The sequence below is a fragment of the Balaenoptera borealis genome (genome assembly GCF_965194805.1).
Source record: "Balaenoptera borealis genome assembly, chromosome: 4".
Classification (NCBI taxonomy): Eukaryota; Metazoa; Chordata; class Mammalia; order Artiodactyla; family Balaenopteridae; genus Balaenoptera; species Balaenoptera borealis.
Window position 1 is genome coordinate 60,317,428 of NC_138861.1, and position 17,509 is coordinate 60,334,936.

At 38.1% G+C, this 17,509-nt stretch overlaps 1 protein-coding gene across 14 annotated transcripts in view; it reads left to right on the plus strand.

The window, feature by feature from the left end:
• The window catches only part of LOC309627935 (uncharacterized protein), a 144,745-nt gene that overhangs the window by 57,466 nt on the left and 69,770 nt on the right, over positions 1-17,509 (plus strand). For 3 of the 14 annotated variants that reach the window (XR_014244046.1, XR_014244048.1, XR_014244049.1), the window contains one exon: positions 6,377-9,964. Coding sequence is in view for 4 of the 14 variants with exons in the window: in XM_082390337.1 (XP_082246463.1) it covers positions 2,588-2,671; positions 3,801-3,828; positions 6,377-6,434 (170 nt within the window). In the remaining 10 variants the exon portion in view is untranslated. The other 11 variants (XR_014244041.1, XM_082390336.1, XR_014244043.1 and 8 more) reach the window with 10 other exon arrangements.

Below are 17,509 nucleotides of genomic sequence, written 5' to 3' on the forward strand. Positions count from 1 at the left end.
GAGCTTCAGTAGTTGTAGTACGTGGGCTCAGTAGTTGTGGCGCACAGGCTTAGCTGCTCCACGGCATGTGGGATCTTCCCGGACCAGGGCTCGAACCCATGTCCCCTGCATTGGCAGGTGGATTCTTAACCACTGTGCCACCAGGGAAGTCCCTGCAGAGTACCTCTTAAGAACAACTTAACAATGCACAAACAGAAGCCGCCTCCCACCCCACACACACACTCCCATGCTGAAAGTAAAATGACAAGAAAGGAACTTTTCCAACACGTACAATCCTTTGCTTCCACACGTCTCCTCTCTTGCCCACTCTATATTTTCATACGCAGAGCTTTAGTGCTGGAGAGGTTTATATGTATGTTCTAACAGTGCACTCTTAAATGCCATGCTTCACTTCCTAGAAGTGTCCTGTAGATTGACGCATTGTTTTATCCAAAGGAATGCATCCTTGCTGTTAGCAAGCAATCTGGTATTGATTTGGTCAGGATGAGGTTCAGAAAGCGATGCAAAGAACTAACATGTTATTCAGTATTTTAAGTGATTTTGTTTCTCTCAGTTATAAATAATTTAATCTCCCTGCATCAGAATTCAACTGTTAAATAGAAGGATGAAAGATGACTCCTACTTCTTTTGTAGTCAAAGTATATTTCCAACCACATCAGGATAAAACAACTAATAGAAACACTTTAGATTTTCAACACAGGAAAGTGCAGTGGAATTAGGGCCATTTCTAATTTAAGCTTCTAAGAGGCTCCTAGAACTATTAATTCTGTTTCTTTTAGTCTGAGATACAGGTAAGAGCTGGGTAGCTCCATTACAGATGGAAAAACTGCCCAGAGAGGGTAGGAGGTTTCTCAACATAGTAAGTAGAATCGTAAAAAGGAATCAAGGGCCTCTGACTCAACAGTCCAGTGTTTTCTAAAGGCAGACCACACTTAGATGTTTAGATTCATTGCCAAATACCTACAAACACAACTAACCACAGGCACTGTGAGATCAGGCCACCTGGGAAAAATACATAAGGACTGTAGCCTCTTGAGCGAGTGTAAAACATACCCCAGAAGTATGGTGGTGTCTCAACTTTGTTCACTGTAACATAAAATTAGGGGAGGTGAGGGACAGAGCATCGGGGGCTGCACTATAACCATCCTGTGACCAAACTAGGGTCAGTGTCTGGGGGTAACTGGCTATTTCCAAAAAGAGAAGACAACATAGGATCAAAGAAAGGCAAAACAAAGCACTTTAATGTGGATAACTGGATAATGGAAAGCTAAATATTTTTACAATCCATAGAACTCCCAGAAAGAGATGTATTTCTGTAGACAAAAGAATTTTTTTGCGTCTCTCTCTCTCTTTTTTTATAAAAAAAAAGAATTGCCATAATTTTTGCTTTCCTAAAATCAGAATCTGAGACGAGGCCTTGGGTGCTGGTAGTTCATCTGTGAAGGGATCCAGGACAGCAGAATAAGGAAGTAGAGAAGTGGAACAGGGAACAGTGGAAAGCCAGCGTAAAGAAAGATGCCTGCTCTTGAGGTGGGAAGATGCAGTGCAAGATGCAGCTGAGATTATTGTATAGAACTCTTCCCCACTGTTGTGACTGAAATCAGAAAAACTTTTAGGGGTATGTGATGTGGAAAACAATAAATGCATGTTGGAGGCTGCCTCTTGTACTACTCAGATGTACTGGAGCTCCAAACTGAGTTCACTTGGTCAACTGAGTCTTATTGGAATAAGCTACACTCCCCATGACTGCCCCTGGTCCTAGGTAATTATTGATATTAGTCATCTCCTTCCTTCACATTCATTCTAGATTTTCATTATCCTTGGTCTGAAATTGAGCTGATTTCATTTGCTTACCTGGTGGAGGAAACTAGACCTTCATCCCTGAGGGGTCTGAGCTTTTGGTTGTCTTTGCCTTATCTGGCCAGTTTTTGAAATTGCCCATTTCCCATTTTCCCATGGCATAGAGACACCACAAGTCCCCATAAGTGTCCTAACTCCTCATGATAATCAGGGTCAATTATTTCAATCAGGAAGGTAACCCCTTTATTTATCTGCTGGTCCACAAACCCAAAGTGACCAGGCAGCAGTTGTAGTTTTAGATTCAGTGGAACACAATTTTTGTGCCTTGGTACCAACGTTTTTCTCCTTGGAACCAGAATCTTTGAGTTGTCAGAGTTTAGCATCATGAGTTCTGGAAGCACAAAACCTGCAAGTGGGTAGCTGGCATGGTGGTTAGCGAGATCGGTACTACTGCTACCCTTTGTTTCCCAGATCTGCATATATATTCTAGCACCATTTATAATGGCCATTCTTTGATCCTTTTCTGAACGTTCTGAGTTGCTTCTGTCCCACAATGTCTTTGCAGAAATGTCTATTTCCTTTTTTGGACCCCATATTATTAAACCATGGTAATTCTTATACTAGAGTTACACATTTATTTTTTGAAAATCAAACTTCAATTATTGAGTTGTCTTTATTCCATATCCTTTGAAGGTTTTGCTGTCCTTCAGTATGATCTGCAAAATATTGCACAATGCCTATTATCTTGGAAAACAGTTGTGATTTTGCATCTCTTTCTGTAACACAGGCTCTCTATGTTCTCTTTGGGGAAGGAGGCCTCTGCCACAGGGAGAATTCTCAGCATTGTGTGGCAATGTAAGGAATGCCAGCAGTAAGTGTCAGTTCCTATTTGGAGTACAAGCTGGAAGCACATCTTCATTTCACAGTGTCACATTCTTTCTGTGGGTTACCATTAAACACCCCCTCAAAGCATTAGTTAGGGTTGTTACTATTTGATCTCTTTCATGTCCCAAAATCTTGGGCTACACTAGTGCAGATTCTATGCATTTATATTCCTCAGAAACTGTTATCACTTTACTGACAGCAGATAAAAACATGTAATTATTATTTGACAGTATTTCTTATCTTACAAAAACATGTATGGGACTGACTATTTATAAAGAGTGACTATTCCTGAGACAGCACATTTAAGCTTAGTTTAAAGCCACAATATGAAGAAGTTTTTGTATTTTATTACAAAGAACAAAGTGATTGATATTGTGGGAAAGCAATGGGAAGGGAGAAAGTAGAGACAGAATTGAAGGTATGTGCCCCTCGGCTCTCCACCTAAGATGTTTTGTTCCTTTTGAGGGGCAGCTGGAATAATGGGGGAAAGAGGTTGTAAACAAGATCAGGAGAATGGGACTGAGATTGACTTGATCTCAATGAAACGTCTGGCTATTTGAGCAGCTATTTCCGTTTGTTATTCTCTGTTTTATCAGAACATTACTAGATTTTCACTTTGAACAAGCCAAAGCTCATTATCCTAATTCTCTCTGAACATTTTTTCTATTTTGCAAATTTCTACTGCCAATAGCCAGGTTCAAAGCATTGAATATTGGAGTAGCTCTATAGGTCACCATGTTTGTCCAACAGAAAGAACTTCCATGTGATTGTACACCTTTCATCATCAAATTCAAAATAGGGGCTACCTCTGGAGGTGCAATCAGGGAGAGTCCACAGGGGCTTCAACTACAGTAGTAATGTTTTAGTTCCCAAAGGGGAACAACTATTTACTAGATTATTTTTACACTGTTCTTAATTTCCAAAATATTTTACAATAACAATTTTTAAGCTACTCAGTTAAAAAAAAGGATTATATACTTCTTCATGGTTATTTACCTGTCAATACTGAGAATGTCTTATTAGCTCTACATCCACCTATAAATGGTAATCAGTAAAATGATACAATAGTTCTTGCAGGGATTTCATGCAAGTTCTTTTGTTCATTTACTTAACAGGAAAGAATAACTACATGATCAAGAACAGGTGATGAATATTCTTCCAAAAGTAGCCTTTGCAGAATATATGACCTCTCTTTAAGCTTCCGCCTGGCTAAGATGCTACACCATATTATTCTTCACAGAATAGATGTACACATTTCCCTTCCAGAGTAGGTCATTAACCTACCTTTGGCTTACCCTCGGTATTTTACTTTTTTCTTCTCCTTATTTACTAGTAGTTGTATCTGTATTTTTAGATTGCCAGGAAACTGGTGTTTATATTCAATATGATATTGTCTTTATTAATATACTTATAAACTTAACAGTCAACTTGACTTGCCTCCAGTCATGTCCTATAAATCATAATCCTTTGCTCAAATGTGTAGGACTGTCTAATTCCATGATCTCTGAGCATTCACTTTAGAAAGTGAAACTGATGCTCTATAATGTGTAATATTCCTTCCTACCTACTTAGCTTCTTCTTTTGAAGTTCTCAGGAGGGTGATACATTAATTTTGGAGCATTCTAACATAAACTGTGTAACAGATATGTTATATAATATCACTCCCAGCATCCTCAATCTTTCTATTATAGTGTTGAAATCAATATTTGACTAACATTTATTTAAAAGTTATGTAAAGCCCTTAAAACAGTTAAAAAGAGATAAAAACATTAACAGTTCCTGCAAATAGCAATCAAAATTGCTCTCTAAAAAAGGTTGCATGATTATTTCCAAGGAGATGTTTATTGGTAACCATTAGCATAGGTAGTTGCATCTTTAAATAAGTGTCATCTTGTATTACTGGAGAGTAAAATTTAAAGGAAATTATGGGCTTTTCAAATTACTCCATGTCCCTGTTGGAATATAAAAACACATTCCTGAACAACCATAGCATTTCCATAAGCCAATAAAATGATGACTCAGAAGGTGAAATATTCTAGACCACAAACCACTTACATATGAATATTTTAAAACTATGTAAAAGTCCTATTTTAAAAGCATTCGTATAATCAAGAAAATAAATGTATTGTGCAGAAGTCATTTAACCCCTGACTCTTGCCTGAAATGTCTGAAGGCAATTCACTGATTTCATGAAATACTGTTCTAAAGGAGATTTTTAGATTTCAGACAGATTTATTATAAAGACTTTAAACATTCTTTGGGGTTCATTTTCTTTGATGTCTTAATGCAGAAAAGAATTATATATAAGGACTGTTTGCTAGTATGCATTCTATTGCATTGCTTGCAGTTCTCTGATGAGCAAATCCTAGTGTATCTCACTTCAGCCATGTTAATGGCCACTTAACAAGACTCTGAAGATCGTGGCCTGGTCCCCGGTTATTTCTATGGTCTAATATCTGGTCCAAATTTTTAGACATTTGATTCTGTTAATTACGTGGACAGAGGACTTGAGTGAAGAGCAACACCAGATGAAAAGAATGGACTAAAAAAAAAAAAAAGGAATGGACTATGTTGTGGTTGATTCGGTGGACTCAGCAGAAGGGGATGAAAACACTGAAATGGCAGCAGAGATCCAAAAACAGCAATCTACAGCACCCCATGTAACTATCTCTATTGAGATGTTACTCAATACAAACTGATGAATGATCTTGGTAATTACTCTAAAACTGTGATCTTCAAGTATGAAAATATGTATTGTGGATGACGAAGATACACTTAATTCATTCTTTTGTAGCCGCTGAAATCTTAAATAAAATTAATTTCTGCACTGAACACGGTACTGATTTTCATCCACGGAGGCAGATAGATTCACTTTAGAATATATATATTTTATGTTTTCTATAAACCAGGCAAAAACTGGGAATACAAAGATCTGGTTTTTGTCCTTGAAGAGTTCACAGTCTAGAGCGAGAGACACACTTTTTAAGACAAATACTAATAGAGTTGGCATGGAGCTCCAAAGCATATTTCATACTTCAAACTACATTTTATACTTAGTAACCTCACTATCTAAAACAGAGAAAAGTTAATATTGTGTAAATTAATTTTGGGTAAAATAATATTATCCAACTCTAAAGGCTGTTGTGAGGATTAACTGTGTTATTATAGGTGAAGTGCTCAAAATAGTGCTCGGCACATGTTAAATATTGGCAATTATTTGCACTTGTTGTCATTATGGAAACTCCACATTTCCTTTTGTTCTTATGTTCCTGTACAGTAGTAGCTACCATTTAATGCATGCCTACTATATACCACATATCTTACCCCAAGGAATATTTTGTTAATCCTTTCAATAACTCTCTGAAATAACTGCTATAGATTCTCATTTATAAATGGAAAATTCAACATTCAGAAATTAAATAATTTTCCCAATTTCAACTCTAGTAAGTCCAGAGCTAAAATTCAGTCTATAATTTTCTACTAAACCACACAGCCCCATGGATAGAGATCATTAATGAAGAATTGGGATTAAACTGCTTAGTTCTCTGAGGGATTGGCTCTTTCAATCCACCCTTTGTTCCCTTTTGGAGCAAAGACAGACACTGAGAGAACTATTATAACTTATAGGGAACTGGAAAAATATACAAAGTCAATCCAATGCATTGTTCTAACATTTCCTCCCTTTTCACAGCTGGCCTGTAGAGAAGATGGAGTTTGTGGTCCTTGATGAATGGAGAAGAAGTATGTGAGCATTATACTTCCCACATTCAATGGTTTGTAGAAAAATCTATATGTCCAAGTCTATCATGTCATATTCATAGGACATTATTAATAATCTCAAATCATCCCAAAGCAGTGAGCAATCAGGAGAGAACTGGATGAATATGATCCTTGAGGAACAGGGATGAATGAAGTAGGGAAGAGGCATGCTTTGCTTCGGCAGGACCTACACCTATGGCCCTGACCAGCCTACTCTTTGCTTGGTTCCTCCCTATGTCCTTCTCAAAGTAAACTAAGTAAGCAGGGTAACTAAGTGTGCTTAAATTGGGTTTTTAACAATACTCAACTGTCTTATTGAATGGGCATCTTGATTATTTTCTTTGTTTTAAAACTTAGATATGTGTGTGTGCATATGGACATACTCTTTTTTTTCAAGGTAATAAATAGTTAAAATTTATTAGATGGTTAACTATGTGCCTGGACTGTTCTATGCACTTTACATTATTTCATTTAAGCTTTAAAACAGGTCTATGAGTTAGGTATTATTATTAACCCATTTTCACAGATGAGGAAACTGAGGCCCAAGATGATAAGGCTGGTAGACTATATGAGATCATAAAGCTGGTAAAAATGAGAAGCCAGACAGCCAAATGCAGACCTTGAGTTTTTATGTGTTATGTTAGACTGCTTTCCATGTTCCTTAGAAAATTTGGAAAATAATTGAGAAATAAATGTCACCTATAATTGCATTGCCAAAAGATAGCCATTACCTATATTTTTACAGTTTTGTGCACATAAAAATATTATGCCAAAGTTTTCATATTTTCACTTGATACATCATAATGCACAATTTAAGATATTTTAAATTTTTTGAACATTATGACTTTTTTATTTTCCATGGTATATCATCATTTATTTAACAATTTCCATGGTTTTAAGAATTTATGTGGCTCATTTTTAATCATAAAAGTATTACATTGATATCTTTGTGTTTAAAGTTTTTTATGTAATTATTTAAGATTATCTTTTAGGATACATTCCTAGAAGTCTATTTCCTATTCCAAAGACACAATTTTGTTTTAATGCTTCAGATTTTTTTTGAATAAAAATTTATTTAGAACTTCCCATGAGACTTTCTGTCTATTCTTTCTGTTGACCCCTTATTTGCCCCTTTGTAATGGCTTTTAACTCCCAAAGAATTCCGAATTTCCAATCATTTAGAGTTAGAGGACAAGTTAATTTTTAAATGGAGGTCACTATTTACTTTAGCTAATATTAGTATAGCAAGTTAGTGTTCTTTAGATTCTTGAGTGCTTCTGGATCGAGTTCTGTCTGTGCTGCCACTTACCCCAGAAAGTCTGGCTCTTCTTGAATTCTTTCCAGTTTCTCTCTTCCAGGCTTTCACATTCTGCCTGTCTCACAATATTATTGAAATGTGGCTTCAACCTCCAGGTTCAAGGTAGATCTACTGCTTTCCTAGCTTCTTTGGTGGCTGAAGGCCTGCTTGTTTTGGGGGGCGGGGGGTCTGGGCAAACAGACCTTGCATCTGAGGACACCTGCTTGTCCTCCCAAGTCCCCCGACTTCCCTTGGAGGCTGGACTCTATGGCCAGGTTTTTACTTGGAGTTGTTGTGGAACATAACATGTCTAGGAGGGAGGGAAAGGAAAACATCTTTCAACCGACAAAATGTCTCATAAACATGACCTGAGAATAATTCAAAATCCTGGAGATAAGTGGGACTGTAATTATTCTCAACACCATAACTCAACACTTAAAAAATTCACCATGAAGAGAGAAACTTTTCAATTGCACACTTAGTGATAAATCCACATTGCAAACAAAAGGTAGAATAACACAAATTAGTTAGCTGGCAAATAAATTTCAACTTTTAATGAAAGGACTGGGAAGAGCTTTGCAATGAGTTGCAAAGATGATGGCCATGGGAACCTGCAGAAGATCATTAGAGACCAATTGTATTGTCCATGACAGCTTTCTGTTTAGATGAGATATTAGTACCAGCCTTATAGAAATAGAGACCAGAATGAGAAGAATCCTGTGAATCAAGCTGAGGACTAGGAGATAAGAACCAGAAAACCTGGGGTCTAATCCTAGCCTTGACAATGACTTTATATATTTGGACAAATTACTTTAACTTTTGTTTCTTAATAGCAAGTGCTAACTATGAGGGAACTTACATTGCAATAACAAATACTAACTACAAGAAAAATTACAAAGCAATCCATTCAGGTAAGATTCTTTATCTGAAGAAGATGTGGGAATAGAAGTCACTGTTCACCTTGCAATCCATATCATCTTTTAAGTGTGTGTGTGTTTTAGTATTAATATTTACAAATTTTTATGAAATAATGGAAAAATAGTTGTTATATTCCAGCATATAACAGTTGAAATCATTCTAAAATGTTGGTCAGCTGGTGGAGGAATTAACAAAGATCAAAGCCTCATAAAGATATTCATTGGCCAGACTGCATCTCTTAGATTATTCATTTCCCAAAAGAAGAAAAATACAGACTCATTTTGTTAATCACATGTTGACAGATTTTTGGAACCATAGGAAAGAGAATAGTCAGTCTTACTCAAAACACTTTTAAACATTTATCTCGAATCCTGAGTGACATTTCTTAACAAAGAAAGTATCCTGGCTGAGGCACAAGAGGTCAGGGAACACAATAGAGAGGTAATGGGATATTCTAGGGACAGACAGCCAAGAGCTTAGAAGATTTACAAATTCACTGAAACAAATATGGCTTGATTGTCTATGACTAAAAACTTGAACTTAGATAAGAAAAACTAGAAAATAAAATGGAATAAAGTGTGGAATGTATTTTAAAGCCAAACAGGATAAGTAAAATCTAAACCCCATTTTGTAATGATTTGATAGGAAGTTCCTTGGAAACTACTGCATTACACAACTTGCCAAAGAAGCATGTTATTATTGATAGAGGGGATCTGTTCACTTCTAGCATGGTAATTAATTATTTATTCTAATGTGAGAGAGAAAAATAGCCCCATATTAATAGATTTCCGGGGATTTAGTAAATCAGTACTTGAAAAACTATATGGAAAAGGAAATCTACATCTTTTTGCTTGGCAGAAAAACAAGGTAGTAAAATATTAGGCGGCAGGCCCAGATTTGCATTTTCTGTCATCAGTTTAAAATTTATAAGTGGGTTATATTCTAAAATTTTTAATCCAAGTTAGTTGGTTAGTATTTGAAACGTTTTTCCTCTAGAAATAATGTTCTGGATGATGGATTACTTCACAGAATTACCTTTGTCCTGACACACCCTCAACACACACACACACACACATTTCTATCAATTTCATTTTACTCATTTGAAGATGGAAATAATAACTTCCTCATAGGGTAGTTTGTTGTCAGCCTTAAGTAAGGCAAGGTAAGCAAAAATTCTATTTACATTGCAATATCCTACAAAATATTAATTATTAATGTACTCTAGTACTATATGGTTTAGCTTCTCTTTGGATTAAATCACCCTTTGTAAACAAGGTCGATAACTAAGTACTATTTATAATGTTTCTATAGAGGAAAGTGCATTGTGGGTCAAGAAGAGGCTGCAGCAGATCAAGAAATATGGAGTCCCCAGCTGTGGTGCTGCCAGCCAGCCATCTGGCCAACAGAAATATTTCTTCACTGCTTCCCCTCCCTTTCCCAGCTGTAGTGACTGCTATTTCCCAGAAAGCAACGTACAGCTATTCTCATTCCTCTGGTGGGCCCATATCCTGTGTTTACCGTATTATCCTCCCTTTTTTCATAATTTCCTTGCCTCTATTCTCTAGTTGTTCCATGCATATGAGATTTGTTTCTTTTATTAGATTCTAAACTGTTGAGAAGCCAGACCCATATTTTGCACCTGTAGACTCAGGGTACGTAGTACAACTATAGGCACAAAATCGGCACTTGACAAATGCTAAGTAGAGAACAGGAGGGCACTTTCCAGGTAAAGTTAATGCTATTACAAAGCTAGAAGGTGAAAAATAGCCCTGTTGCCTCCAAGAAGTATTATATGGATTGAAGGAAAGGCAGTAAGATCCAAACCACACGGAGGAGTGGTAATGACTACATAAAAGATTTATGAGCCATGGCCAAGCCTGAAGATATTTGAGAAGCAAATCACTTGATAAGAATGTTTAATAAAAGTAGTTTCTCAAGAAACAGAGAAGTTCTATATACCAGAAGTTTAGAAAAACAATTTTTTAATGGGAAAAGAAGATGGCATCTATTAGGAAAGTCATTTTCAGGAGAGTAAATTTAGGTTAATGCTATACTGAGTAAATCTAAGAAATTATATCATTCAGGCTGCAAGGTAGATGTCTAACTCATCTTCCTTGTCATCTGCACCACCTACAATAGATAGATAATTACCTCTACTTTCCTTATTTTGAGCTGTGTTGACTTAGCTAAAAGCTGAAATCACAATTACAATATTTAACATTTTGAACACTCACTATGTGCAAAGACTATTTCACCTGCTTTGTATGGATTATAATATTTAATCATTGCATTAATGTGATGATTTAGGAACCACTGAGGAAACTGCTGCTCAGAAGTTTTAATTACCTTGCCAAGGCTATACTCCTCACAAGTGATGGAGTCAGGGTTGGAACTCAACAATCACTATTTCTAAAGCACATTTCTCAGCCACTATGCCATAACACCTTCCAAATATGAAGAAAGCTTATTCACTTAGGTGGTCTAAATCTGTGTTTTGATGTGAAAAAAAACCCCATCTCCCTCTAAATTAATGTATATGCTGTCCTCTGCTCTAGATCCATTATAATCATCACTTATAGTTTCGATCCCCAAATGCCCTGTCTGTTGGCCCTTCCTTCTTTCCTTATTTTCCACACTTTACCCAGTTGAAAACATTGCACAATGGCTCACCCACCCATTGGCAGTCTGTGGCTAATTTTGGTTATGTGTTAGTGGGAGACAGACAGCAAGAGGGCTGGCAAGTGAAGGGGTTGGTTTGGTTTCATTCTTCTCTTGTCCTTCTCTGAAACCCATAACTAATGATCCAAAACAGTGCCTATCTTCTGCCTGGCTTCTCACCAAGACTGGCTTTGAGGCTAGACATACCTAGGTTGAGGTCAGGGTGTGTGATTTTTCATCTCTTGCAGCAGATGTAAGAAGAAGCTCAAAAAAGATGGGGAATGAAACTTCTACTATGTGCTTACTCTGCATCAGTCTAGCTACTCTATGTAAATTGTTTCCTATGATCTTCACAACAACCTTTGGAGGGGGGAAGTACTCTAATTATTTCAGGAGGAAACAGGGTGGCCCTAGTTTTAGAAAAATGCCCACATTCACACCACTTTAAATGACAGAACAAGCATCAGGTTTACCTGATTCCAAAGCCTGTGCTCTTTGCATCCCAGGGGCTGGGAGTTATCCAAGGGTAAAGAATTATGGGATTACAAGCTCCCTGTGTGAATACTTCTTGATAATAAAAACTATCCTTTTGGGAGACCTTCAAGATGGAGGAGGAGTAAGACGAGGAGATCACCTTCCTCCCCACAAATACATCAAAAATACATCTACATGTGGAATGACTCCTACAGAACACCTACTAAACACTGGCAGAAGACCTCAGACTTCCAAAAAGGCAAGAAAATCCCCATGTACCTGGGTAGGGCAAGAGAAAAAAGAAAAAAAAGAGTCAAAGGGATAGGAATGGGTCCTGTGCCTCTGGGAGGGAGATGTGAAGGAGGAAAAGTTTCCACACAGTAGGAAGTCCCCTCACTGTTGGGGACAGGGGGTGGGGAGCTTCAGAGCCACGGAGGAGAGCACAGCAACAGGGGTGCAGAGGCCAAAGTGGAGAGATTCCCACACAGAGGATTGGTGCAACCAGAACTCACCAGCCCGAGAAGCTTGTCTGCTCACCTGTCAGGCAGGTGGGGGCTGGGAGATGAGGCTTGGGCTTCAGAGGTCAAACCCCAGGGAGAGGACTGGGGTTGGCTGCGTGAACACAGCCTGAAGGGGGCTAGTGTGACACAGCTAGCTGGGAGGGAGTCCAGGAAAAAGTCTGGACCTGCCAGAGAGGCAAGAGACCATTGTTTCAGGGTGAGTGAAGAGAGAGGCTTCCTGCTCCGTGTACCCACAGACAGCAGAGCACCGCCTAAGCAAGCTCCAGAAACGGGGGTGAGCTGCAGCTATCATCTTGGACCCCAGAGGTGGACACGGACCGCTACCACTGCTGCCACTGCCACCAAGGGTCCTGTGTGCAAACACAGGTCACTACCCACACCCTCCCGGGAACCTGTGCAGCATGCCATTGCCAGGATCCCATGATCCAGGGCCAACTTCCCTGGGAGAACACACGACGCGTCTCAGGCTGTTGCAACTACACGCCGGCCTCTTCCGCTTCAGGCACTCCCTGCATGCAGTTATGACTACCATACCCCTCCTTATCCCCAGCCTGAGTGAGCAAGAGACCCCTAATCAGCCACTGCTTTGACCAACTCCTGTCTGGGGGGGGAACAGATGCCTGAGGGCAACCTACATGCAGAGGTGGGACCAAAACCAAAGCTGAACCCCAGGAGCTGTGTGAACAAAGAAGAGAAAGGGAAATCTCTCTGAGCAGCCTCAGGAGCAGTGGATTAAATTCCCAAAACCGGCTTGGTAAACCCTGCATCTTTGGAATACCTGAATAGACAACGACTGTTCCCAAAATTGAGGTGGTGGACTTTGGGGGCAACTGTGGACACAGGGTTTGCTTTCTGTGTTTGATTTGTTTTTGGTTTTATGTTTCTCTTAGTTTAGTTTTTAGTGTTTGTTTTCATTTGTGGTTTTGTTTATTGGTTTGGTTGCTCTCTTCCTTCATTTAAAAAAATTATTTTTCCCTCTTTTTGTGACTGTGTGTGTGTATGTTTCTTTGTATGATTTTGTGTGTTTAGTTTTGTTTTTACCATTTGTTTTGGGGTTCTGCCTGTTCATTTTTTTGTTGTTTGTTTTCTTGCTTTTCTTCTGTGACATGCGGCTGCCAGGGTCTTGGTGCTCTGGCCAGGTGTTGGGCCTGAGCCTCTGAGGTGGGAAAGCTGAGTCCAGGACATTGGATGACCAGAGACCTCCCAGTCCCAAGTAATATTAATCCGTGAGAGCTCTCCCAGAGATCTCCATCTCAACACTAAGACCCAGCTTACCCAACGGCAAGCAAGCTCCAGTGCTGGACACCTAATGCCAAACAAGACAGGAACACAACACCACCCATTAGCAGACAGGCTGCCTAAAGTCATACTAAGTTCACAGACACCTTAAAACACACCACCAGACATGGCTCTGCCCACCTGAGGGACAACATCCAGCCCCACCAACTAGAACACAGGCACTAGTGTTCCCAACAGGAAGCCTACACAAGCCACTGAACCAACCTCACTCACTGGGGGCAGACACCAGACATAAGAGGAACTACGAACCTGCAGCCTGTGAAAAGGAGACCCCAAACACAGTAAGTTCAACAAAATGAGAAGACAGAGAACTATGCAACAGGTGAAGGAGCAAGGTAAAAACCGACTAGACCAAACAAATGAAAAGGAAATAGGCAGTCTATCTGAAAAAGAATTCACAGTAATGATAGTAAAGAAGATCCAAAAACTCAGAGATAGAATGTAGAAAATACAAAAAACGTTTAACAAGGACCTAGAAGAACTAAAGAACAAACAGTGATGAACAACACAATAAATGAAATTATAAATACTCTAGAAGGAATCAGTAGCAGAATAACTGAGGCAGAAGAATGGATAAGTGACGTGGAGGATAGAATAGTGGAAATAACTACCACAGAGCAGAATAAAGAAAAAAGAATAAAAAGAACTGAGGACAGTTTCAGAGACGTCTGAGACAACATTAAATGCAACAACATTTGAATTATAGGGGTCCCAGAAGAAGAAGAGAAAAAGAAAAGTCTCAGAAAATATTTGAAGAGATTATAGTTGAAAACTTCCCTAACATGGGAAAGGAAATAATCAATCAAGTCCAGGAAGTGCAGAGTCCCATACAGGATAAACCCAAGGAGAAACACAACAAGACACATATTAATCAAACTATCAAAAATTGAATACAAAGAAAAACTATTAAAAGCAGCAAGGGAAAAGCAACGAATAACATACAAGGGAATCCCCATAAGGTTAACAGCTGATCTTTTAGCAGAAACTCTGCAAGTCAGAGGGAATGGCAGGACATATTTAAAGTAATGAAGGGGAAAGACATACAACCAAGGGTACTCTACCCAGCAAGGATCTCATTCAGATTTGACGGAGAAATTGAAAACTTTACAGACAAGCAAAGTTAAGAGAATTCATCACCACCAAACCAGGTTTACAACAAATGCTAAGGGAACTTCTCTAGGCAGGAAACACAAGAGAAGGAAAAGACCTACAAAAGCAAACCCAAAACAATTAAGAAAATAGTAACAGGAACATACATACCGATAATTACCTTAAATGTAAATGGATTAACTGCTCCAACCAAAAGGCACAGACTGGCTGAATGGGTACAAAAACAAGACCCATATATATGCTGTCCCCAAGAAACCCACTTCAGACTTATGGACACATACAGACTGAAAGTCAGTGGATGGAAAAAGATGTTTCATGCAAATGGAAATCAAAAGAAAGCTGGAGTAGCAATACTCGTATCAGACAAAATAGACTTTAAAATAAAGACTATAACAGAGACAAAGAAGGACACTACATAATGATCAAGGGATCAATCCAAGAAGAAGATATAACAATTGTAAATATTTATGCACCCAACATAGGAGCACCTCAATACATAAGGCAAATGCTAACAGCTTTAAAAGGGGAAATTGACAGTAACACAATAATAGTACGGGACTTTAACTCCCCCCTTACACCAATGGACAGATCATGCAAAGTGAAAATAAATAAGGAAACAAAAGCTTTAAATGACACTTTAGAGCAGATGGATTTAACTGATATTTATAGGACATTCCATCCAAAAACAACAGAATACACTTTCTTCTCAAGTGCACATGGAACATTCTCCAGGATAGATCACACCTTGGGTCACAAATCAAGCCTTGGTAAATTTAAGAAAATTGAAACTGCATCAAGTATCTTTTCCAACCACAACACTATGAGACTACATATCAATTACAGGAACAAAAACGTAAAAAATACAAACAAATGGAGGCTAAACAATACACTACTAAATAACCAAGATATCACTGAGGAAATCAAAATATACCTAGAAATAAATGACAATGAAAACACAATGACCCAAAACCTATGGGATGCAGCAAAAGTGGTTCTAAGAGGGAAGTTTATAGCAATACAATCCTACCTCAAGAAACAAGAAACATCTCAAATAAACAACCTAACCTTACACCTAAAGCAATTAAAGAAGAACAAAAAACCCAAAGGTACCAGAAAGAAAGAAATCATAAGGATCACATCAGAAATAAATGAAAAAGAAATGAAGGAAACAATAGCAAAGATCAATAAAACTAAAAGCTGGTTCCTTGAGAAGATAAACAAAATTGATAAACCATTAGCCAAACTCATCGGGAAAAAAAAGGAGAAGACTCAAATCAACAGAATTAGAAGTGAAAAAGGAGACGTAACAACTGCAGAAATACAAAGGATCGTGAGAGACTACTACAAGCAAGTGCATGCCAATAAAATGGATAACCTGGAAGAAATGGACAAATCTTAGAAATGCACAACCTTCCGAGACTGAACCAGGAAGAAATAGGAAATATGAACAGACCAATCACAAGCACTGAAATTGAAACTGTGATTAAAAATCTTCCAACAAACAAAAGCCAAGGACCAGATGGCTTCACAGGAGAATTCTATCAAACATTTAGAGAAGAGCTAACACCTATCCTTCTCAAACTCTTCCAAAATATAGCAGAGGGAGGAACACTCCCAAACTCATTCTACGAGGCCACCATCACCCTGATACCACAACCAGACAAAGATGTCACAAAGAAAGAAAACTACAGGCCAATATCACTGATGAACATAGATGCAAAAATCCTCAACAAAATACTAGCAAACAAAATCCAACAGCACATTAAAAGGATCATACAATATGGTCAAGTGGGGTTTATTCCAGGAATGCAAGGATTTTTCAATATACACAAATCAATCAATGTGATACACCATATTAACAAATTGAAGGAGAAAATCCATATGATCATCTCAATAGATGCAGAAAAAGCTTTTGACAAAATTCAACACCCATTTATGATAAAATCTCTCAAGAAAGTGGGCATAGAGGGAACCTACCTCAACATAATAAAGGCCATATATGACAAACCCACAACCAACATCATTTTCAATGGTGAAAAACTGAAACCATTTTCTCTAACATCAGGAACAAGAGAAGAGTGCCCACTCTCACCACTATTATTCAACATAGTTTTGGAAATTTTAGCCATGGCAATCAGAGAATAAAAAGGAATCCAAATCAGAAAATAAGAAGTAAAGCTGTCACTGTTTGCAGATGACATAGAGAATCCTAAAGATGCTACCAGAAAACTACGAGAGCTAATCAATGAATTTGGTAAAGTAGCAGGATACAAAAGTAATGCACAGAAATCTCTTGCATTCCTATACACTAATGATGAAAAATCTGAAAGAGAAATTAAGGAAACACTCTCATTTTTCACTGCAACAAAAAGAATAAGATACCTAGGAATAAACCTACCTAAGGAGACAAAAGACCTGTATGCAGAAGACGATAAGACACTGATGAAAGAAACTTAAGATGATACAAAGAGATGGAGAGATATACCATGTTCCTGGATTGGAAGAATCAACATTGTGAAAATGACTATACTACCCAAAGCAATCTACAGATTCAATGCAATCCCTATGAAACTACCAATGACATTTTTCACAGAACTAGAACAAAAATTTTCACAATTTGTATGGAAACACAAAAGACCCAAAATAGCCAAAGCACTCTTGAGAAAGAAAAACAGAGCTGGAGGAATCAGGCTCCCTGACTTCAGACTATACTACAAAGCTACAGTAATCAAGACAGTATGGTACTGGCACAAAAACAGAAATATAGATCAATGGAACAGGATAGAAA